The sequence below is a fragment of the Salmo salar genome, chromosome 19 (genome assembly GCF_965601325.2).
Source record: "Salmo salar chromosome 19, fSalSal1, whole genome shotgun sequence".
Lineage (NCBI taxonomy): Eukaryota > Metazoa > Chordata > Actinopteri > Salmoniformes > Salmonidae > Salmo > Salmo salar.
The window spans coordinates 89,030,287-89,056,478 of NC_138309.1; the positions used below are offsets into that span (position 1 = coordinate 89,030,287).

A 26,192-nucleotide genomic window follows, 5' to 3' on the forward strand; every position below is an offset into this window, starting at 1 on the left:
CGTGTGCGAGCAAGGAGGCCTTCAAACCTGACTCAGTTACACCAGCTCTGTCAGGAGGAATGGGCCAAAATTCACCCAACTTATTGTGGGAAGCTTGTGGAAGGCTACCCAAAACGTTTGACCCAAGTTAAACAATTTAAAGGCAATGCTACCAAATACTAACTGAGTGTACGTAAACTTCTGACCCCCTGGGAATGTGATGAAAGAAATACAAGCTGAAATAAATAATTCTCTAAACTATAATTCTGACATATCACATTCTTAAAATAAAGTGGTGATCCTAACTGACCTAAGACAGGGAATTTTAACTAGGATTAAATGTCAGGAATTGTGAAAAACTGAGTTTAAATGTATTTGGCTAAGGTGTATGTAAACTTCCGACTTCAACTGTACATTGTTTGAAGTACAATTGACCAACACACAGTAGCTACCGTAGAAGCTGTAAAACCTTGGTAGAGCATGGGTGGAATAGGCATTGTGGCGCTCATGTAAATTTCTATTCTCTTCAGACTAGTTTAAACATAGTTTTGTTGTTTTTCATTTCTATGGTTTTAAAACCCGGAAGGTGATTTTCATTAAAGGTACAAACACCGGTCCGTTTTTCAATAATGCCTGGTAGGCTACTTAGGTATCATAGCAGAGCTGTGCTTAATATGAGCAGCTGAGAAATAAATAAAACAGGATTTATTTCCCTCCACACATCAGCGAGAGGGGCTCTCACTGCCAGACAGTTGATTTCCTGTCCAAACTCTGTGGGCTCTCCAACCTTGTTCCTGCAGCTAACCAGTGAGAAACAAAGTCAAATACATTCAGCAACATCGATAGTAACATGTATTCATAACGAAACATATTTTCACTAAACTGTTGACAGCCCCTCTGAGTGCTCGAGAACGGAAAATAAAAGAGAGAGAGAGAGAGAGAGAGAGAGAGAGAGAGAGAGAGAGGAGGAGGTGGTGAGATATCTTGTAGAGGCTAAAGGTATAATTTAATGCGTCGGCCTATTAATTATGGAAACATTAAACTAATCCCTATTACTAGGCTATATTCAAAATCAAAATACAAAATTCAATAGAATTGTTAGCTAACAGTACGTCGCCCTGCACAATCAATGAACCAAAAGCCTGGGGCTATACGTCCTCTGCCAGATTCGCGGATAGACATTGTGGAGCGTAGCATAAGGTAAACCGGTCGATAATGATAATGACAATGACAGTCAAAAGGTGATTAATCAAATGTGTTTAATTTTGGAGTCTAGGCTAAACCAATTATGTACGAAAGGCATCTTAAATCGGTTTAGTTGTATGTTTCTCTGCCGTGCGTAATATGCAGTAGGCTATGTATTGTATAACGAACGGCACAATCATAATTTTAATTCGGTTTATTTTCGGCTTGGGCTCCATAAGCCTACGCTCCAACGTGCATATCTCTTAAATAATTCTGAATAGATCCACCATTGAGTACAAAAACAACACTTGTTAGAGAATATTTTACATAGAAATAACATCTGTTTTCCCTAACAACAGTGGTGAAACTAACCAATACACATTTTAGTGCTGTTTTTATTTCTTCATTTTGTGCTGCGACTCTTGCTGTCTTTTTTTTTTTTTATGTTTTGAAGGAATCATCGCCTGTGAAAGCGCTGTCCGTTTCGTTGTGTTAGGCTGTGAAACAACATTAAAACAACCACCTTCTCCACTTTGTTTCAACCTGTTGTCAAACTTCTTTCTTTAAATTGTTCATCACAGCGAAGGGTGAGTTTTAAAAGCACGATACCGCTTTGATGAAAGGTGTTTGATGTGATTTTAAATAATAGAGCCCTGAGTACCAGGCCATTAGGACCTGACGTTCGTTAGCGAGTTGTGTATTACCAACACATGTCCAGAATGCATAAGAGGAGATTAAACATGAACTCAACGGTCACGTGTAATTTTACTGCGGTCGTGACTCATGACTTCTGGCGTGGCGATAATACAGTCACCGTAGCAACCGTAGGAACCGCAATAATGTATATACTGAAGCACATTCCTGAGCATTTACCCGATAGAAAAGTCCCAGGTATATTAGAAGAAAGAAAAAAAATAAGAGTTTTAGGATGTGAATTACACGGGACCATTACTCACCCTCTGTTGAGGGTCCAGGTATATTTTGGTGTAGAACAGCTGGTCGTCATCGTTCTCGTGAAGGTTCCACTGCTCGACGAGCTTGTTCACATACGGGGCGTAACCCATGATGCCTAGGGGTTCAAAACAGACAGAGTTAAAAACCCAGATTGAGTTAAAACAAAAAAAAATGTGGGTCCTATAAAACAAAGTATTGTGGGTGATTGTGCTGTAGTATGGGGTGTACTGTGGGTGATTGTGCTGTAGTATGGGGTGTACTGTGGGTGATTGTGCTGTAGTATGGGGTGTACTGGGTGATTGTGCTGTAGTATGGGGTGAACTGTGGGTGATTATGCTGTAGTATGGGGTGTACTGTGGGTCATTATGCTGTAGTATGGGGTGAACTGTGGGTGATTGTGCTGTAGTATAGACAAACTGTAGTATAGACAAACATTGGCCCGTACTGAGGAGCTCAGTGACTTTCAACGTGGCACCGTCATAGGATGACACCTTTCCAACATGTCAGTTCGTCAGATTTCTGCCCTGCTAGAGCTGCCCCCGGTCAACTGTAAGTGCTGTTATTGTGAAGTGGAAACGTCTAGGAGCAACAACGGCTCAGCTAAGTGGTAGGCCACACAAGCCCACAGAACGGGGCCGCAGAGTGCTGAAGAGCGTTGCACGTAAAAATCATCGGTCCTCGGTTGAAAGACTCACTGCCAAGTACTATACTGCCTCTGGAAGCAACAAGAACTGTTCGTCTGGAGCTTCATGAAATGGGTTTCCATGGCCGAACAGCCACACACAAGCCTAAGATCACCATGCACAATGCCAAGTGTCGGCTGGAGTGGTGTAAAGCTCGTCGCGGGGAGATGGTTTGTCGAGATCGGTGTGGAAGAACTTGACTGGCCTGTACAGAGCCCTGACCTCAACCCCATCGAACACCTTTGGGATGAATGTGAACGCCGAATGCGAGCCAGGCCTAATCACCCAACATCAGTGCCCGACCTCACTAATGCTCTTGTGGAGCCCGCAGCAATGTTCCAACATCTAGTGGAAAGCCTTCCCAGAAGAGGTGAGGCTGTTATAGCAGCAAAGGGGGAACCAACTCCATATTAATGCCCATGATTTTGGAATGAGATGTTCGACGAGCAGGTGTCCACATACTTTTGGTCGTGTAGTGTATAAAGCCACATGACCACATCTACTGGGGAACCAAGTCAAGCCTCCTGGTGAAAACGATGGTCCTGACTCTAAACACCCCTCTCCTGTCCTGTCCTGACTCTAAACACCCCTCTCCTGTCCTGACTCTCAACACCCCTCTCCTGTCCTGTCCTGACTCTAAACACCCCTCTCCTGTCCTGTCCTGACTCTAAACACCCCTCTCCTGCTCTGACTCTAAACACCCCTCTCCTGCTCTGACTCTCAACTCACCCCTCTCTTGACTCTAAACTCACCCCTCTCCTGCTCTGACTCTCAACTCACCCCTCTCTTGACTCTAAACTCACCCCTCTCCTGTCCTGACTCTAAACTCACCCCTCTCTTGACTCTAAACACCCCTCTCCTGCTCTGACTCTCAACTCACCCCTCTCCTGTCCTGACTCTAAACTCACCCCTCTCCTGTCCTGTCCTTACTCTAAACACCCCTCTCCTGTCCTGTCCTGACTCTAAACTCACCCCTCTCCTGTCCTGTCCTGACTCTAAACTCACCCCTCTCCTGCTCTGACTCTAAACGCACCCCTCTCCTGCTCTGACTCTAAACTCACCCCTCTCCTGCTCTGACTCTAACCTCACCTACTTTCCAGTTCTGACCGACTCTAAATTCACCCCTCTCCTGTCATACCATTCCCCAAACAAACCAAGGTTTCACCTCTCCGTGACACTCCAGACCAGGTCCAAATAAAATAGAACAGAGACAGTCATCAGGACCTGTCCCTGTTAGTTTGGTCCCTGGGTGATGTGGTTAGTTAGGTCCCTGGGTGGTGTGGTTAGTTTGGCCCCTGGGTGGTGTGGTTAGTTAGGTCCCTGGGTGGTGTGGTTAGTTTGGCCCCTGGGTGGTGTGGTTAGTTTGGCCCCTGGGTGATGTGGGCCGGCAGCCTGCCCTCTCCTGGCCTCAGAGACACAAACACAACCTGTAATTTGTTGCAGAGTACGGCCCACGGGGGGGGGGGGGGGACCAAGACAAATAAACATGTCAACTTAATGACAGCCATGCACCAGAAGCTGCTATCAAGCTACAGGCTTTATAGAGGCCAGGCTGAGAGGGGACTACAGGAAACAACAATAATCAACCGTTCTAAATAAAAATAGCATTAGGATGTTTACACACTACACAGCAATCATCATAACACAGTTCTGGATGTAAGGAGTAAGTCAACAGGATTGTCCTCTCGTTGGTCTATTGGAGGTGATGAATGAGATGCAGAAGACCTGCAGTTTAGCCGAATCATCACAATTACCTACCGTCCTCCAGACAGGAAAGACCTTGGTGACCGTCCCAGTGCCCCGTTCGTGAAGTTTACAGAGAAAACACATTCTCTATTGTTTGTATTCTCTCTACGTGAACACACAATCTCTGTGTGTGTGTTGTCCTTCCTCTACGAGCAATCAGTGTTGACACAGAAGAGCAGTGTCTTTCAGGAACGGTGACAAAAGTTAGAGTCACGTCAAGTGCTATCGTTCAAAGGACTGACCTCATTCTTGATCTGTGAGTTCTATGAGTTCTCCTAAACTCTGGGCTGTAGAGAGACGACCTATGAGTTCTCTTAAACTCTGGGCTGTAGAGGGACGACCTATGAGTTCTCCTAAACTCTGGGCTGTAGAGGGACGACCAATGAGTTCTCCTAAACTCTGGGCTGTAGAGGGATGACCTATGAGTTCTCCTAAACTCTGGGCTGTAGAGGGACGACCTATGAGTTCTCCTAAACTCTGGGCTGTAGAGGGACGACCTATGAGTTCTCTTAAACTCTGGGCTGTAGAGGGACGACCAATGAGTTCTCCTAAACTCTGGGCTGTAGAGGGACGACCTATGAGTTCTCTTAAACTCTGGGCTGTAGAGGGACGACCAATGAGTTCTCCTAAACTCTGGGCTGTAGAGGGACGACCTATGAGTTCTCCTAAACTCTGGGCTGTAGAGGGACGACCTATGAGTTCTCTTAAACTCTGGGCTGTAGAGGGACGACCAATGAGTTCTCCTAAACTCTGGGCTGTAGAGGGACGACCTATGAGTTCTCCTAAACTCTGGGCTGTAGAGGGACGACCAATGAGTTCTCCTAAACTCTGGGCTGTAGAGGGATGACCTATGAGTTCTCCTAAACTCTGGGCTGTAGAGGGACGACCTATGAGTTCTCCTAAACTCTGGGCTGTAGAGGGACGACCTATGAGTTCTCTTAAACTCTGGGCTGTAGAGGGACGACCAATGAGTTCTCCTAAACTCTGGGCTGTAGAGGGATGACCTATGAGTTCTCTTAAACTCTGGGCTGTAGAGGGACGACCAATGAGTTCTCCTAAACTCTGGGCTGTAGAGGGACGACCTATGAGTTCTCCTAAACTCTGGGCTGTAGAGGGACGACCTATGAGTTCTCCTAAACTCTGGGCTGTAGAGGGACGACCTATGAGTTCTCCTAAACTCTGGGCTGTAGAGGGACGACCTATGAGTTCTCTTAAACTCTGGGCTGTAGAGGGACGACCAATGAGTTCTCCTAAACTCTGGGCTGTAGAGGGACGACCTATGAGTTCTCCTAAACTCTGGGCTGTAGAGGGACGACCTATGAGTTCTCCTAAACTCTGGGCTGTAGAGGGACGACCTATGAGTTCTCCTAAACTCTGGGCTGAAGAGGGTTTCTAAACTCTGGCGGGTAGAGGAATCACCTACGAGTTATCCGAGGTCCTCTAACTCTGAGGTGTAGAGGGTTTCTAAACTCTGGCGGGTAGAGGAATCACCTACGAGTTATCCGAGGTCCTCTAACTCTGAGCTGTAGAGGGTTTCTAAACTCTGGGGGGTAGAGGAATCACCAATGAGTTCTCCTAAACTCTGAGCTGTAGAGGGTTTCTAAACTCTGGGGGGTAGAGGAATCACCTACGAGTTCTTCTAAACTGGGCTGTAGAGGAATCACCTACGAGTTCTTCTAAACTGGGCTGTAGAGGAATGATCTTGGAGTTATTTTTGTTATTTTTGTAAATTAAAGAGTGACCATCGGGTTATTGGTCACCTCTCCTGACCAAGGCCCTTCTCCCCCTGATTGCTAAGTGTGGCCGGGCAGCCAGCTCTAGGAAGAGTGTTGGTGGTTCCAAACTTCTTTGATTTAAGAATGATGGAGGCCACTATGTTCCTGGGGATATTCAACGTTGAATACTTTTTTTGGCCCCCTTCTCCCCAGATCTGTGCCTCAACACAAACCTACGGACAATTCCTTCGACCTCATGGCTTGGTTTTTGCTCTGATATGCCCTGTCAACTTTGGGACCTTATATAGACAGGTGTGTGCCTTTCCAAATCATGTCCAATCAATTGAATTTATCACAGGTGGACTCCAATCAAGTTGTAGAAACATCTCAAGGATGATCAATGGAAACAAGATGCACCTGAGCTCAATTTCGAGTTCCATAGCAAAGGGTCTTTAAACTTACGTAAATAAGGTATTTCTGTTTTTTGCAAACATTTCTAAAAACCTGTTTTCACTTTATCATTATGGGGTGTGTAGATTGCTGAGGAATTGTTTTAAATTAAATTAAATTAAATCAATTTTAGAATAAGGCTGTAACGTAACAAAATGTGGAAAAAGTCAAGGGGTCTGAATAATTTCCAAAGGGACTGTAAGTAGTGTTTCGTTCAAGGCAACTTGGAACCTTGGGACTTTTCCGGCATGGAAACTCGTTGTAGAAACAAGAGGTTTTGAGTTTCCTACTTGGAAAGTATCAGAATCAATCAAAAGGAAGCTCTATGCAACAACAACAAAAACATACGCACATTTTAACTAGGAGGTTCAGAGTTTCTGAGTTGTCTTAAACACGTCATCGGGTCTAACAGTCATGTCGCTCCGAACTGCACATGTGCAGGACATCAAATCAAAGGCTGTCCAATCAAAAAAGTTGTTTTAGATTTTTTTTTTTTTTTATGTGTCAGTTTGTCACTTTCACAAGGTTGCAGTAATGAACGTTTCAGCTACTCAAGACATTCTCAAATCTGGGGTTTGTCTTCAGATTTCAAGAAAATTAACAAGCTAAGGATACATTTTTCATTTCTCCCATTGACTTGCCAAACCCCAAACCCCGGTTTGGTCTGTCGAGTCTGCTTCACGAAACTGTCCCGGAAGTATCGCAATGTTGGGCCTCTGGGTTTAGAAACTCTGTGATGACAGTGTTCTGGACCCACCTCCTGAGTTGAGGAAGCGTTTGCCGCTGCGGACGGATGGGTATTTGTCCTGTAGGCGTTTATCAGGCCAGATCAAACCCTCGGCAGCAAACAGGACCTTGTGGTTGGCTTCCTGGAACTTCCTCAGTATCTCCTCTGGTCCCCCTGCGAAGATTAGATCATAACTGGAGAGAGAGAAGATGGGGGGGTAGAGAGAGAAGAGAGAGAGGGTAGAGAGAGAAGAGAGAGAGAGAAGAGAGAGAGGGGTAGAGAGAGAGGAGAGAGAACAGAGAGAGGGTAGAGAGAGAAGAGAGAAATAGGGTAGAGAGAAAAGAGAGAAAGGGTAGAGAGAGAAGAGAGAAGGGGTAGAGAGGGTAGAGAGAAAGGGTAGAGAGAGAAGAGAGAAGGGGTAGAGAGAGAGGGTAGCAAGAGAACAGAGAGAGTAGAGAGAAGAGAAGAGAGAGGGTAGAGAGAGAGGGTAGCAAGAGAACAGAGAGAGTAGAGAGAAGAGAAGAGAGAGGGTAGAGAGAGAGAAGAGAGAAAGAGGGTAGAAAGAGAGAGAAGAGAGAGAGGGTAGAGAGAGAAGAGAGAGAGGGTAGAGAGAGAAGAGAGAGGGGGTAGAGAGAGAAGAGAGAGAGGGTAGAGAGAGAAGAGAGAGGGTAGAGAGAGAAGAGAGAGGGTAGAGAGAGAAGAGAGAGGGTAGAGAGAGAAGAGAGAGAGAAGAGAGAGAATAGAGGAGGGTAGAGAGAGAAGAGAGAGGGTAGAGAGAGAAGAGAGAGGGTAGAGAGAGAAGAGAGAGAGAGAGAGAGAAGAGAGAGAGGGTAGAGAGAGAAGAGAGAGGGTAGAGAGAGAAGAGAGAGGGTAGAGAGAGAAGAGAGAGAGAGAGAGAGAGGGTAGAGAGAGAGTAGAGAGAGAGGGTAGAGAGAGACGAGAGAGAGGGTAGAGAGAGAGAGAGAGGGTAGAGAGAGAGAGAGAGGGTAGAGAGAGAAGAGAGAGGTAGAGAGAGAAGAGAGAGGGTAGAGAGAGAAGAGAGAGAGAAGAGAGAGAAGAGAGAGAGGGTAGAGAGAGAGTAGAGAGAGAGGGTAGAGAGAGAGAGAGAGGAGTAGAGAGAGAGAGAGGGTAGAGAGAGAGTAGAGAGAGAAGAGAGAGAGGGTAGAGAGAGACGAGAGAGAGGGTAGAGAGAGAAGAGAGAGAGAAGAGAGAGAGGGTAGAGAGAGAGTAGAGAGAGAGGGTAGAGAGAGACGAGAGAGGGTAGAGAGAGACGAGAGAGTACAGAGAGAGTAGAGAGAAAAGAGAGAGAGGGTAGAGAGAGAAGAGAGAGAGAAGAGAGAGAAGAGAGAGAGGGTAGAGAGAGAGTAGAGAGAGAGAGAAGAGAGAAGAGAAAGAGAGGGTAAAGAGAGGAGAGAGAGAGGGTAAAGAGAGAAGAGAGAGAGAGAGGAGAGGGTAGAGAGAGAAGAGAGGGTAGAGGTTAAATCACAGCATATTTATACATATCCAGACCCGTAGTTATACTACTCTGGACAGCTTCCCCCCATTTCCTCCTCGAACTCCTCTTATCTATTCAACATCTGTGACCACTCCTAGCAACTGGGCCGTAACTGTCTCCACGGTAGATAGAAATCTGAATGAAAACATTTCAACTTTATTTAACCAGGTAGGTTAAATAAAGAGAACAAGTGAGACATTCCCCACGCTGAACAAGGGTGTCCAGCACACATTCATGGATTTAAATAGCCAATGAATACACAGATTGGCACATATGTGTTTTTTAAATAGCCAATGAATAAACAGATTGGCACATATGTGTTTTTTAAATTTTATTATTATTGCTCATTACAAAAATTATATTTTAGTCTTGGGAGGTGTGTTTCCTGACCGATTACACGTTTGGTTAACGATTGCCCCCCAAGACCCCCCCCCCCCCCACATGAAAAATCCCCAGAATAAATGATAAAATAACTCAATAAATCTGTAATAATTGTTTACATATTTGCCAAAGATGTTTCAGTTGCTCAATTGTACATCTAACTAAAGAGTTTGTTATTTATTAAAGAAAATGTGCGATGTGTTGTCTTATGTAAACAAAGTCAGAGCTGCTGGTCAGGTCCGTCTCGCTGTTTATACTAATGCATAAAGAGCAGTCACCGCAGCTGTTCACCCCATGTTAGAGGGGGAAAATGGACATCGTCAAATCAAAACTCCACCATTTATTCACCCGTTGCGACGCACAGATGTTCCAAACTCCGTTAAAGACTAGACTGACTTTATGACCAAAATTAACCTATTTACTATTTATAGTCAATGATGTTCCTGACTCATATCGATGTCAAATAGGCTAATTTCCAAGGAATGTGTTGCTCTTTAAAAAGGCATTTAGGAAAGAATTTAGCCTGAGAAGAATGCAAACACACACATTCATACGTGCACACACACACACACACACACACACACACACACACACACACACACACACACACACACACACACACACACACAAATGTGAGCAAACACACAAACACACACTAGCCACTCTGTAACTGATGTAATTGTACCACTCTGATAAAGGGCAGAGATCCATGACCCCACACATGTAGATATCTGTTGTTATAACATGTGAACTGTAGATATCTGTGTTATAACATGTGAACTGTAGATATCTGTTGTTATAACATGTGAACTGTAGATATCTGTTGTTATAACACGTGAACTGTAGATATCTGTTGTTATAACACGTGTACTGTAGATATCTGTTGTTATAACATGTGTACTGTAGATATCTGTGTTATAACATGCGAACTGTAGATATCTGTTGTTATAACACGTGAACTGTAGATATCTGTTGTTATAACACGTGTACTGTAGATATCTGTTGTTATAACATGTGAACTGTAGATATCTGTTGTTATAACATGTGAACTGTAGATATCTGTTGTTATAACATGTGAACTGTAGATATCTGTTGTTATAACATGTGAACTGTAGATATCTGTGTTATAACATGTGTACTGTAGATATCTGTTGTTATAACATGTGAACTGTAGATATCTGTGTTATAACATGTGTACTGTAGATATCTGTTGTTATAACATGTGAACTGTAGATATCTGTGTTATAACATGTGAACTGTAGATATCTGTTGTTATAACATGTGAACTGTAGATATCTGTTGTTATAACATGTGTACTGTAGATATCTGTTGTTATAACACGTGAACTGTAGATATCTGTTGTTATAACATGTGAACTGTAGATATCTGTTGTTATAACACGTGAACTGTAGATATCGGTTGTTATAACATGTGATCTGTAGATATCTGTTGTTATAACATGTGTACTGTAGATATCTGTTGTTATAACACGTGAACTGTAGATATCGGTTGTTATAACATGTGAACTGTAGATATCATCAAACATAACGTAGCATCACAGATATTTGACGTGTTTACGAAAAGCAGGAAGTAAACCTTCCAGTTGACACACCAGATATATACGTCAAATCAAATCAAATGTATGTATAAAGCCCTTCTTACATCAGTTGACGTCTCAAAGTGCTGTACAGAAACCCAGCCTAAAACCCCCCAAACAGCAAGCAATGCAGGTGTAGAAGCACACCTTACATCAACACATGTATTTTATTTTCGTTAGGAACAAGTCAGTAGCAGCATCCTATCTGGAATGCAATAAGCCACACATAGTCTGAGGTGGGCTGTTGCTATTCTGAGACACTAAAGTCAACTCTGTGAACCCGTATCTCAGTTACCTGCATTAGCTTGTTCTCCACCTGCAGCTTCAGAGCTAAATAGAATTAGGACCGTTCATGAATGAAGGGAGGGCGTTTTATTACTAAGTAAACAGAAATCTCTTTCTCGCTCTCGCTCTCTCTCTCGCTCTCTCTCTCTCTCTCTCTCTCTCTCTCTCTCTCTCTCTCTCTCTCTCTCTCTCTCAGATTTCAACAGGTCTGCACGGGTGGAAGGAGGTGTTTTTCCATATACGACTCTATGGTTATAAATTGACTTCCTGTCATTTCCTTCTGAGTAAGTGCCTTAAATGAGACTGTTATGTTTAATTAACTAAACTGACCAAAAAACCAACAGTTTAGGTGGAAGATATTCTTTATAAAGAGCGAACGTGGCTATCGGAGGCGTCCATCTGTACTCTGAGACGGCTTTCTGCACCACATACAGTCCAAGGAAAACCGCAGTCACAACTCTCTGATGTGATGGTATGCTGTTGTAAGTGGCAAGGCATCAGCACCTTGCTAGGGATAATTATCCATCCTAGAAACCTCACAGAGAAGCTTAATGCACATTTAATGAGATCTCAGGCAATAGCAACACTATAGGAGCCAGCCAGTAATCCTACACTACCCCCTACCAGTAACCCTACACTACCCCCTACCAGTAACCCTACACTACCCCCTACCAGTAATACTACACTACCCCTACCAGTAACCCTACACTACCCCCTACCAGTAACCCTACACTACCCCCTACCAGTAATACTACACTACCCCTACCAGTAACCCTACACTACCCCTACCAGTAACCCTACACTACCCCCTACCAGTAACCCCACACTACCCCCTACCAGTAACCCTACACTACCCCCTACCAGTAACCCTACACTACCCCCTACCAGTAACCCTACACTACCCCTACCAGTAACCCTACACTACCCCCTACCAGTAACCCTACACTACCCCTACCAGTAACACTACACTACCCCCTACCAGTCATCCACAACCCCCTACCAGTAATCCTACACTACCCCCTACCACTAACCCAACACTACCCCCTAACAGTAACCCTCCACTACCCCCTACCAGTAACCCTACACTACCCCCTACCAGTAACCCTACACTACCCCCTACCAGTAATACTACACTACCCCTACCAGTAACCCTACACTACCCCTACCAGTAACCCTACACTACCCCCTACCAGTAACCCCACACTACCCCCTACCAGTAACCCTACACTACCCCCTACCAGTAACCCTACACTACCCCCTACCAGTAACCCTACACTACCCCTACCAGTAACCCTACACTACCCCCTACCAGTAACCCCAACACTACCCCCTACCAGTAACTCTACACTACCCCCTACCAGTAACCCTACACTACCCCCTACCAGTAACCCAACACTACCCCCTACCAGTAACCCTACACTACCCCCTACCAGTAACCCCAAAACTACCCCCTACCAGTAACCCCTACACTACCCCCTACCAGTAACCCTACACTACCCCTACCAGTAACCCTACACTACCCCTACCAGTAACCCTACACTACCCCCTACCAGTAACCCTACACTACCCCCTACCAGTAACCCCAAAACTACCCCCTACCAGTAACCCCTACACTACCCCCTACCAGTAACCCCAAAACTACCCCCTACCAGTAACCCTACACTACCCCTACCAGTAACCCTACACTACCCCTACCAGTAACACTACACTACCCCCTACCAGTCATCCACAACCCCCTACCAGTAACCCTACACTACCCCCTACCACTAACCCAACACTACCCCCTACCAGTAACCCTCCACTACCCCTACCAGTAACCCTGCACTACCCCTACCAGTAACCCTACACTACCCAGTACCAGTAAACCCAACACTACCCATACCAGTAACCCTAAACGACCCCTACCAGTAACCCTACACTACCCCCTACCAGTAACCCTACACTACCCCCTACCAGTAACCCTACACTACCCCTACCAGTCATCACTACCCCCTACCAGTAACCCTACACTACCCCTACCAGTAACCCTACACTACCCCTACCAGTAACCCTACACTACCCCCTACCAGTAACCCTACACTACACCTACCAGTAACCCTACACTACCCCCTACCAGTAACCCCTACACTACCCCTACCAGTAACCCTACACTACCCCTACCAGTAACCCTACACTACCCCCTACCAATAACCCTACACTACCCCTACCAGTAACCCTACACTACCCCATACCAGTAACCCTACACTACCCCTACCAGTAACCCTACACTACCCCTACCAGTAACCCTACACTACCCCCTACCAGTAACCCTACACTACCCCTACCAGTAACCCTACACTACCCCCTACCAGTAACCCTACACTACCCCCTACCAGTCATCCACACACCCCTACCAGTAACCCTACAATACCCCCTACCACTAACCCAACACTACCCCTACCAGTAACCCTACACTACCCCTACCAGTAACCCTACACTACCCCCTACCAGTAACCCTACACTACCCCCTACCAGTAACCCTTCACTACCCCTACCAGTAACCCTACACTACCCCCTACCAGTAACCCCAACACTACCCCTACCAGTAACCCTACACTACCCCCTACCAGTAACCCAAACACTACCCCCTACCAGTAACCCTACACTACCCCCTACCAGTAACTCTACACTACTCCTACCAGTAACCCTACACTATCCCCTACCAGTAACCCTACACTACCCCCTACCAGTAACCCTACAATACCCCTACCAGTAACCCTACACTACCCCTACCAGTAACCCTACACTACCCCCTACCAGTAACCCTACACTACCCCTACCAGTAACCCTACACTACCCCCTACCAGTAACCCTACACTACCCCCTACCAGTAACCCTACACTACCCCCTACCAGTAACCCTACACTACCCCCTACCAGTAACCCTACACTACCCCCTACCAGTAACCCTACACTACCCCCTACCAGTAACCCTACACTACCCCTACCAGTAACCCTATACCACCCCCTACCAGTAACCCTACACTACCCCCTACCAGTCATCACTACCCCCTACCAGTAACCCTACACTACCCCCTACCAGTCATCACTACCCCCAGCAGTAACCCTACACTACCCCCTACCAGTAACTCTACACTACACCTACCAGTAACCCTCTACTACCCCTTCCAGTAAACCTACACTACCCCCTTCCAGTAACCCTACACTACCCCCTACCAGTAACCCTACACTACCCCCTACCAGTAACCCTACACTACCCCCTACCAGTAACCCTACACTACCCCCTACCAGTAAACCTACACTACCCCCTACCAGTAACCCTACACTACCCCCTAAAAGTAACCCTACACTACCCCCTACCAGTAACCCTACACTACCCCCTACCAGTAAACCTACACTACCCCCTACCAGTAACCCTACACTACCCCCTAAAAGTAACCCTACACTACCCCCTACCAGTAACCCTACACTACCCCCTACCAGTAACCCTACACTACCCCCTACATGTAACCCTACACTACCCCTACCAGTAACCCTACACTACCCCTACCAGTAACCCTACACTACCCCCTACCAGTAACCCCTACACTACCCCCTACCAGTAACCCTACACTACCCCCTACCAGTAACCCTACACTACCCACTACCAGTAACCCTACACTACCCCCTACCAGTAACCCTACACTACCCCTACCAGTAACCCTACACTACCCCTACCAGTAACCCTACACTACCCCTACCAGTCACCCTACACTACCCCCTACCAGTAACCCCAACACTACCCCCTACCAGTCATCCATAACACTACCCCTACCAGTCATCACTACCCCTACCAGTAACCCCAACACTACCCCTACCAGTAACCCCAACACTGCCCCTACCAGTAACCCCAACACTACTCCTACCAGTAACCCTAACACTACCCCCTACCAGTCATCCATAACACTACCCCCTACCAGTCATCACTACCCCTACCAGTCATCACTACCCCTACCAGTCATCACTACCCCCTACCAGTCATCACTACCCCTACCAGTCATCACTACCCCTACCAGTCATCACTACCCCCTACCAGTCATCACTACCCCCTACCAGTCATCACTACCCCCTACCAGTCATCACTACCCCCTACCAGTCATCACTACCCCCTACCAGTCATCACTACCCCTACCAGTCATCACTACCCCCTACCAGTCATCACTACCCCCTACCAGTCATCACTACCCCGTACCAGTCATCACTACCCCCTACCAGTCATCACTACCCCCTACCAGTCATCACTACCCCCTACCAGTCATCACTACCCCCTACCAGTCATCACTACCCCTACCAGTCATCACTACCCCTACCAGTCATCACTACCCCCTACCAGTCATCCACTACCACACCATCACCACCTACCAGTCATCACTACCCCCTACCAGTCATCACTACCCCCTACCAGTCATCACTACCCCTACCAGTCATCCATAACACCAACCCCTACCAGTCATCACTACCCCCTACCAGTCATCACTACCCCTACCAGTCATCACTACCCCTACCAGTCATCACTACCCCCTACCAGTCATCACTACCCCCTACCAGTCATCACTACCCCTACCAGTCATCACTACCCCTACCAGTCATCACTACCCCCTACCAGTCATCACTACCCCCTACCAGTCATCACTACCCCCTACCAGTCATCACTACCCATACCAGTCATCACTACCCCCTACCAGTCATCACTACCCCTACCAGTCATCACTACCCCCTACCAGTCATCACTACCCCCTACCAGTCATCACTACCCCTACCAGTCATCAATAACCCTACCAGTCATCACTACCCCCTACCAGTCATCACTACCCCCTACCAGTCATCACTACCCCCTACCAGTCATCACTACCCCCTACCAGTCATCACTACCCCCTACCAGTCATTACTACCCCCTACCAGTCATCACTACGCCTACCAGTCATCACTAACCCTACCAGTCATCACTACCCCCTACCAGTCATCACTACCCCTACCAGTCATCACTACCCTTACCAGTCATCACTACCCCTACCAGTCATCACTACCCCTACCAGTCATCACTACCCTTACCAGTCATCACTACCCCTACCAGTCATCACTACCCCCTACCAGTCATCACTACCCCTACCAGTCATCACTACCCTTACCAGTCATCCCTAACACTAACCCTACCAGTCATCACTACCCCTACCAGTCATCCCTAACACTAACTCTACCAGTCATCACTAACCCTACCAGTCATCCCTAACACTAACCCTACCAGTCATCACTACCCCTACCAGTCATCACTACCCCCTACCATTCATCACTACCACTACCATCCATAATACTACCCCTACCAGTCATCACTACAGGAACCAGACAGTAACTCTACCAGTCATCCATACAGGAACTAGACAGTAACTCTACCAGTCATCCATACAGTCATAATGTTGAGGTAACTGAATATTCACACTTTTGGCTCACAGGAGGGAGTGGTTAAGATTTGTTTAAGGGACATCTGGGTCCAATATGGAGAAACTACAACCCCTAACCTTTCAATGACCCCCGCAGCCTTAGTGGACAGATTCCCTTCCTCTAGGAAAACAAGACACTGAATATTCTAACACAAAGTACCAATGCATATTGCATAAGATAAGGAGTAAGATGAACATGGTCCAATTGACTGCTTTACGTAACTAGTGATTTAGACATTTAAAATCATATTTTATTTGTCACATGTTTTGTGAAATGCTTACTTACAAGTCCTTAACCAACAATGCAGTTCAAGAAATAGAGTCCCCCCCCCCCCCCACTCTTCAAAGTGTTTCCTTTCAAATGGTACCAAGAAAATGCATATCCTTGCTTCAGGGCCTGAGATACAGGCAGTTAGATTTGGGTATGTCATTTTAGGCGAAAACTGGAAAAAAAAAGGGTCCGGTCCTTAAGAGGTGAAAATATTTACTAAATAAATACAATAAAATACAGGGGGTACCGGTACCGAGTCAGTGTGCGGGGATACAGGTTAATCGAGGTCATTTGTACATGTAGGTTGAGGTAAAGTGACTATGCATAGATAATAAACAGCGAGTAGCAGCAGTGTAAAAAACAAAGGGGTGTGTTAATTTAAGTAGTGTCCGCTTAGCTGTTCAGCAGTCTTATGGCTTGGGGGGGTAGAAGCTGTTAAGGAGCCTTTTGGTCCTAGTCTTGGCGCTCCGGTACCACTTGCCCGTGCGGTAGCAGAGAGAACAGTCTATGACTAGGGTGACTGGAGTCTCTGACAGTTTTTTTGAGCCAACTGAGGTCCTACATTTGAAGCATTTCAATCTTAAAGTAATACATTTCTCCGCCCCTCAGTAATGTGTTGTACAGCACTGTCCAGGTCATCCTACGGTAGCCGATTCTCCTACCTGTCGACAGACAGCACCACCAGGTCTTCTTGGTCACTCAGTCCCTCCATGGCTTCCTTCAGTAGTCTCACCTTCTGTCCTCCTCCAATGGAGCGGCCCACGTCCCCACCCTTCCACTCCTCTCCCATGCCCAGGACCTGTGGCAGAGAGACAGGGGACATGTCAGGGTCAGGGGTTAGAGGTCAGGGGTTAGGGGCGAAGGGTCAGGAACCCCTGTGGGTTCTATCAATGCTCTTATCACTGGCCCTGGCTGAGGACTGAGGACTGAGCCCTGGCTGAGGACTGAGCCCTGACTGAGGATTGAGCCCTGGCTGAGGACTGAGCCCTGGCTGAGGACTGAGCCCTGACTGTGGACTGAGCCCTGGCTGAGGACTGAGCCCTGGCTGAGGACTGAGCCCTGGCTGAGGACTGAGCCCTGACTGAGGTTTGTGGACTGAGCCCTGACTGAAGACTGAGCCCTGACTGAGGACTGAGCCCTGACTGAGGACTGAGCCCTGACTGAGGACTGAGCCCTGACTGAGGACTGAGGGACTGAGCCCTGACTGAGGACTGAGCCCTGACTGAGGACTGAGCCCTGGCTGAGGGCTTTGCCCCAGGAATCCTCTGATGACAGCTAACACGTTTCCCATAGCCTCAAGTCTACGGCTGGTTCCCCTGAAAGGTTATTACTTCTTATTTCATAGTTCAATCAGTTCATTATTTGAGGATGAGGTTGAGCAGGAGTAAAATAATTACAAGAATAAATATGTCTTGTAGGTAATATCCTGTTTTGCATAAATAAATAAAGACAACGCCTAATCAATGTGGTAGAACTAAACGAGAAAGACGGTGCATGTTAGAACTAAACGAGAAAGACGGTGCATGGTAGAACTAAACGAGAAAGACGGTGCATGGTAGAACTAAACGAGAGAGGGACGGTGCATGGTAGAACTAAACGAGAGAGACGGCGCATGGTAGAACTAAACGAGAGAGAGACGACGCATGGTAGAACTAAACGAGAGAGACGGTGCATGGTAGAACTAAATGAGAGAGACGGTGCATTGTAGAACTAAACGAGAGAGACGGTGCATGGTAGAACTAAACGAGAGAGAGGTGGCGCATGGTAGAACTAAACGAGACAGGTGGTGCATGACAAAACTAAACGAGAGACGGTGCATGGTGTAACTAAATGAGAGAGACGGTGCATGGCAGAACTAAACGAGAGAGGGACAGTGCATGGTAGAACTAAACGAGAGAGGGACAGTGCATGGTAGAACTAAACGAGAAAGACGGTGCATGGTAGAACTAAACGAGAGAGAGACGGCGCATGGTAAAACTAAACGAGAGAGAGACGACGCATGGTAGAACTAAACGAGAGAGACGGCGCATGGTAGAACTAAACGAGAAAGACGGTGCATGGTAGAACTAAATGAGAGAGGCGCTGCATGGTAGAACTAAACGAGACGGTGCATGGTAAAACTAAACGAGAGAGGACAGTGCATGGTAGAACTAAACGAGAGTGAGGCGGTGCATGGTAGAACAAAACGAGAGAGGGACGGCACATGGTAGAACTAAACGAGAGAGACGGCACATGGTAGAACTAAACGGAGAGAGACGGCGCATGGTAAAACTAAACGAGAGAGAGACGGCGCATGGTAAAACTAAACGAGAGAGAGACGGCGCATGGTAGAACTAAACGAGAGAGACGGTGCATGGTAAAACTAAATGAGAGAGACAGTGCATGGTAGAACTAAACGAGAAAGACGGTGCATGGTAAAACTAAATGAGAGAGACAGTGCATGGTAGAACTAAACGAGAAACGACGGTGCATGCGTCACAAAACTAAATGAGAGAGACAGTGCATGGTAGAACTAAACGAGAGAGGGACGGTGCATGGTAAAACTAAACGAGAGAGAGACGGCGCATGGTAGAACTAAACGAGAGAGACGGTGCATGGTAGAACTAAACGAGAGAGAGGCGCTGCATGGTAGAACTAAACGAGAGAGGGACGGTGCATGGTAGAACTAAACGAGAGAGGTGGTGCATGACAGAACTAAACGAGAGACGGTGCATGGTAGAACTAAACGAGAGAGAGATGATGAATGTTAGAACTAAACGAGAGAGAGGCGGTGCATGGTAGAACTAAACGAGAGAGGGACGGTGCATGGTAGAACTAAACGAGAGAGGCGGTGCATGGTCCTTACCTTGACAGTGTAGTTGAAATAGTCGGCTGACTGCATGAAGCGGCGATAGCCATCAGTCTCCTGTGTGGCAACGGTGAGGACCAGCAACTTCTCTGGAAAGAAAGGTAAACAAAACATTAAACCAGATCAAGACGTGTGTAATCATCATAATCACAAAGGCAAATTAAACCAATAGACATTTATCACTTTTATTGGTCCTATGTCCGGCATGATGACAGTTTACCCAATTGCAAGGAAGGCCTGCATTCTTACCGCAGCGAAATGTTTGGATAAGGAAATAAAGGAACCATTTTATTGCTCCAAAGCCTGGCGTACATTTTAAAGCAACAACTCGCACCAAAATATACATGTTATTTCATCCCTATAAAGTAGTGGTTATCCCGTTCCTCCCACCATGATCCTAACCAACCCACAGACCTAGGTCAACACATTGATGACTGCCTGGTTTAGCGGCACTATGACACATCTTAACAACGCACGGACAGAACATCTACATATAACATGAGGAATTTACATATAAAAGCATATTTCAGACAAGGTAATTTTATTATTGGGGTGAAAGGAAGTTTCCGGACCTCCAAGTTCCCGGTCCGCACTTACATAATGCACATTTCCTCTGTGTGTGAGGGCTGAGGCTAGGGCTAGGGTAGAGGCTGCGACCAGAGATGCCTCCAGTAAGAGAAATCAACGCCACAGCCTCGTGCGAAAAAACACATCAAACTGAGGGAGGAAGTAAGGAGGGAGGGAGGTAAGAGCTGAGCTCTGATTGAGGGAACAGCCCCTGAGAAATGTTATGGAAACATACCCTGGGTGGAGAGAGAGTGTATTCATTATAATGACAAATACTGCATTAATATCACTGCAGGGAAATACCTCCATCTAACTGTAGGGAAATACCTCCATCTAAGCTCAATTGATTCCACCACAGGAAGTGTTTTGCACAACTTTTTAAAATACACCAACGGTAACCTCACTGGGTAACATTTTGATTACAGGAAGTAGAAATCTATTGCTAGGTTCTGTAAAACCACAGTAAGTCAAGCTCTTATTGGAAAAGCAACAAACTAACCGCACATGGAAACCATGTGTTTGACGTTGTTGATACCTTTTCACTTATTCGCCTCTAGCCATTACCACGTGCCCATCCTCCTCAAATTAAAGTGCCATCAACATCCTGTTTAGTGGAGGTAGAACTGCATGCATTGTATGACGCTGCACGTGCCTCTAAGCATTGTGGGTTATTTAAGGTGGGAATGTGTCGTTTCATTTTTGAACGTCAATTTTCCCAACGGTTTTACTGTCTGTTCATCATGATCCATTATACCTCATAGCAAAACAAACTGCTTAATACGAATATAGAAATACGATTGTCTTTCTTCAAACATGCATGTAAAATAGTGTAAAAGTATCAAAGTAAAAAAAATAAATGAATTACCCACAATTCTCTCAAAACCGAACCACATGACAAGTTGTTGCAAAAATGTACAATTCTTATTAAGTTGAGAGTAAATATTATGAATATTTAGTAAATAAAACGAATTTTATTTACATTTGATGATTTTTTTAACACGTAAAAATGAAGGTAATAAAATATTGAAGTTAAACCAGTTAAACCTGCATTTTTGTGAAAATCAGAGATGTTTTGGGATAATATTTACTAAGTCCCTGAATATTATGTTTTTTTATAGTGAAGGAATAAAACGTAGCGCTGGTAATAGGGGTCACAAGTTTAGAAAGGTTTGGGATAGAGACACTACGGTTTCTCTGGAGTAATGGCCGTGACAGTCACAAATCTGCACTCACTTTTTTCTCTCACTCGGAAACAGCGACACAGTGAAGCCTAAACAATTATCATATACGGGTCATTTTTGGGTCCCGAATTAAAATTCCAGGTTGCACAGCAAAATATTTAGGAGCAGTTGGGATCGCTGGATCTAGTTCACAAGGAGCAAATCGTATGTTCCTACACACTTCCTGTGTCTATCTCAATCTGCCATGGTGGCTTAATAACTGTTATGTTAGTTTAGCTGGCTAATACACTTCAGGAAATACCAGACAGACCAAATGGCAGCCCATAACCCAAACTGAAAGACACCTTTCTGGATGAATAGCACCACTCCATGTGGATTCAGTCTTCAGCACCACTCCATGTGGATTCAGTTTTCACCACCACTCCATGTGGATTCTGTTTTCAGCCCCACTCCATGTGGATTCAGTCTTCAGAACCTGGGAATGCAAACTCAGTTTTCAGCACCACTCCATGTGGATTCAGTCTTCAGCCCCACTCCATGTGGAGTCAGTTTTCAGCCCCACTCCATGTGGATTCAGTTTTCAGCCCCACTCCATGTGGATTCAGTCTTCAGCCCCACTCCATGTGGATTCAGTTTTCAGTTCCTGGGAATGCAAACTCAGTTTTCAGCCCCACTCCATGTGGATTCAGTCTTTAGTTCCTGGGAATGCAAACTCAGTTTTCAGCCCCACTCCATGTGGATTCAGTCTTCAGATCCTGGAATGCAAACTCAGTTTTCAGCCCCACTCCATGTGGATTCAGTCTTTAGTTCCTGGAATGCAAACTCAGTTTTCAGCCCCACTCCATGTGGATTCAGTCTTAGTTCCTGGGAATGCAAACTCAGTTTTCAGCCCCACTCCATGTGGATTCAGTTTTCAGATCCTGGGAATGCAAACTCAGTTTTCAGCACTCTCCATATGCTCTGAAATATTGAAGTGATAATGGAATCTCCCCCTGCCCTCCCAAAGCTCCATCACAGCCTCATTGGTGTTCATTTCCCTCTATTTCCTGTCAGTATTACTCAGCCATTCCCTCACCCTGGTCTAGTCTGGTCTGTCCTGCAGTGGGGCTGTCACCGTTCAAATGGCGCTTCCAGCTCTGCTCTAACACATGCAGGTCGATAAGGGGATGAAGATCTGTCTCCCCATAACTAAGCCAGGGGTCTCCGGTGACAGCTAGCCAGACAGCCAGACAGCCAGCCAGAGAAACAGCCAGTCAGTCAGTCAGCCAGTCAGCCATCCATCCAGCAAGCCAGAGAGACAGCCAGTCAGTCAGTCAGCCAGTCAGCCATCCATCCAGCAAGCCAGAGAGACAGCCAGACAGCCAGACAGCCAGCCAGAGAAACAGCCAGCTAGTAAGCCAGCCAGTCAGCCATCCATCCAGCAAGCCAGAGAGACAGCCAGACAGCCGCAGTCAGTCAGTCAGCCAGAGAGTCAGCCAGACAAAGCTCCAGCCCCACAGAGGGAGATGGGGGAAGAAGCGGACACTGCCTTGAAAAGCTCAGGTGTGTCTTTGTCTCTGTGTCTGGCTGTCTAGTCTGCTGTCTGGCTGTCCAGTCTGCTGTCTGGCTGTCTAGTCTGCTGTCTAGTCTGCTGTCTGGCTGTCTAGTCTGCTGTCTGGCTGTCTAGTCTGTTGTCTGGCTGTCTAGTCTGTTGTCTGGCTGTCTAGTCTGCTGTCTGGCTGTCTAGTCTGCTATCTGGCTGTCTAGTCTGTTGTCTGGCTGTCTAGTCTGCTGTCTGGCTGTCTAGTCTGCTGTCTGGCTGTCTAGTCTGCTGTCTGGCTGTCTAGTCTGCTGTCTGGCTGTCCAGTCTGCTGTCTAGTCTGCTGTCTGGCTGTCCAGTCTGCTGTCTGGCTGTCTAGTCTGTTGTCTGGCTGTCTAGTCTGCTGTCTGGCTGTCTAGTCTGCTGTCTGGCTGTCTAGTCTGTTGTCTGGCTGTCTAGTCTGCTGTCTGGCTGTCTAGTCTGCTGTCTGGCTGTCTAGTCTGCTGTCTGGCTGTCTAGTCTGCTGTCTGGCTGTCTAGTCTGTTGTCTGGCTGTCTAGTCTGCTGTCTGGCTGTCTAGTCTGCTGTCTGGCTGTCTAGTCTGCTGTCTGGCTGTCTAGTCTGCTGTCTGGCTGTCTGAGGAGGATGGAGTGATGAGGGAGGTGGGGGATGGAGTGACGGGGGAGGTGGGGGATGGAGTGATGGGGGAGTTGGGGGATGGAGTGATGGGAGAGTTGGGGGATGGAGTGACGGGGGAGTTGGGGGGAGATGGGGGAATGGAGAGAGAGAGGAGGGGGATGGGAGAGTTTGAGGGAGAGGGGAATGGAGAGAGAGAGGAGGGGGATTTGAGAGTTGGAGGGAGAGGGGAATGGAGAGAGAGAGGAGGGAGAGGGGAATGGAGAGAGAGAGGAGGGGGATGGGAGAGTTGGAGGGAGAGGGGAATGGAGAGAGGGAGGAGGGGGATGGGAGAGTTGGAGGGAGAGGGGAATGAAGAGAGAGAGGAGGGGGATGGGAGAGTTGGAGTGATGGGGGAGATGGAGAGAGAGAGGAGGGGGATGGAGAGAGAGAGGAGGGGGATGGAGTGATGGGGGAGTTGGAGAGAGGAGGGGGATGGAGAGAGAGAGGGGTGGGATTTTTCCCACATCTGGGAAAGTCATTAGCAATCAGTGTGAGAGAACAGCTGTTTTGACTGTAAAACGAGACTGCCTACACGTTCTGTTTTTCACTCTATCCCAGAGATACAGTAGAGTCCTGGTCACGGTACCGCAGTTTTTTATTCCACATTGCCAACAAGGAAGTAAACTAGGACCGCTTCCTCCTTACAGAGACGGAACAACCAATCATATTGGGAGGTTTTATCTATGCTAGTTTGTCTTGTTGTACACCTGGGGGAAGAAGACATGGGAATCCCACTCCATCAGTAGTCCATCAGTAACACGCCTGTCTGTAAAGACCCTTGTCTGTTATTCACACTACTGGACACGTATCTGTAAAGACCCCTGTCTGTCTGTAAAGACCCCTGTCTGGCTGTAAAGGCCCCCTGTCTGGCTGTAAAGAAGCCTGTCTGTCTGTAAAGACCCCTGTCTGGCTGTAAAGACCCCTGTCCGTCTGTAAAGACCCCTGTCTGGCTGTAAAGACCCCTGTCTGGCTGTAAAGACCCCTGTCTCTCTGTAAAGACCCCTGTCTGGCTGTAAAGACCCCTGTCTGGCTGTAAAGACCCCTGTCTCTCTGTAAAGACCCCTGTCTGGCTGTAAAGACCCCTGTCCATCTGTAAAGACCCCTGTCTGTCCCCCATGGCTCCACAGAGGCACGGCAGAGAGAGAGAGTATGTTTCACTGTTTAACAGGGAAGGTGATATCATCATCCTCTCAGTAGAGGAAGGGATCCCTGGACAAGGACCAGTCTGGATATTTCCCCCCCCCCCTCCCCCATTACACAATGGTCTGATCTGGTGTGTGCCATGGGGGGTTTGGGGGACTCCACTCTCCAAGACAAAACAAAATGGTGTGTCTGATATGGCACCCAATTCCCTATGGACCAGAGCCCTTATAAACCCTGGTCTAAAGTAGTACACTATATGAATATATAGGGAATAGGGTTCTATAGGGCCCTGGTCTAAAGTAGTACACTATATATAGGAAATAGGGTTCTATAGGGCCCTGGTCTAAAGTAGTACACTATATATAGGAAATAGGGTTCTATAGGGCCCTGGTCTAAAGTAATACACTATATATAGAGAATAGGGTTCTATAGAGCCCTGGTCTAAAGTAGTACACTATATAGGGAATAGGGTTCTATAGGGCCCTGGTCTAAAGTAGTACACTATATATAGGAAATAGGGTTCTATAGGGCCCTGGTCTAAAGTAGTACACTATATATAGGAAATAGGGTTCTATAGGGCCCTGGTCTAAAGTAGTACACTATATATAGGAAATAGGGTTCTATAGGGCCCTAGTCTAAAGTAGTACACTATATAGGGAATAGGGTTCTATAGGGCCCTGGTCTAAAGTAATACACTATATATAGAGAATAGGGTCCTATAGAGCCCTGGTCTAAAGTAGTACACTATATAGGGAATAGGGTACCAACCCAGGACTCTAAAGTGCAAGACTAAATCACTGTGACCTGGGTTTGACCTCCCCCCCCCCCCCCCCCCCCCCTCACCATGCCATAAACCAGTCAGGAATAGAGTTGGTTTGTGTGTCTGGTCCATCACTGGAGGTTTCTTGCCTCAAATCTCTTTCGGAGCGACCCCTCTAAGCAAACACACGACAGCCAGTCAGCCAGCCAGGCAGCAAGCCAGGGGGGTGGGTCAACGACTGAAGATAGGAGGACAGAGGTCTAGGCCCTTCACTCGACAGAGCTGGCTAAAGCCGAAATGCATGGAGAGGAGGACACATTAAAACCTCCCAAAGACACTCTGTAATAGACTTCCTGGTTAAAAAACTCCCAAAGACACCCTGTAATAGACTTCCTAGTTAAAAACCTTCCAAAGACATTCTGTAATAGACTTCCTGGTTCTAAAAACTTCCCAAAGACACCCTGTAATAGACTTCCTGGTTTAAAAACCTCCCAAAGACACTCTGTAATAGACTTCCTGGTTTAAAAACCTCCCAAAGACATTCTGTAATAGA

At 46.7% G+C, this 26,192-nt stretch overlaps 1 protein-coding gene across 2 annotated transcripts in view; it reads right to left on the bottom strand.

Annotated features, from left to right (window-relative positions):
- Positions 1 to 26,192, bottom strand: part of LOC106579751 (procollagen-lysine,2-oxoglutarate 5-dioxygenase 2) — a 129,685-nt gene that overhangs the window by 71,546 nt on the left and 31,947 nt on the right. For both annotated transcript variants that reach the window (XM_082966025.1, XM_045702853.2), the window contains exons 2-5: positions 19,790 to 19,881; positions 17,607 to 17,743; positions 7,470 to 7,633; positions 2,121 to 2,233 (exon numbers count right to left, since the gene is read on the bottom strand). In XM_082966025.1, the coding sequence (XP_082822151.1) occupies positions 2,121 to 2,233; positions 7,470 to 7,633; positions 17,607 to 17,743; positions 19,790 to 19,881 (506 nt within the window). The remainder of the gene's footprint in view (positions 1 to 2,120; positions 2,234 to 7,469; positions 7,634 to 17,606; positions 17,744 to 19,789; positions 19,882 to 26,192) is intronic.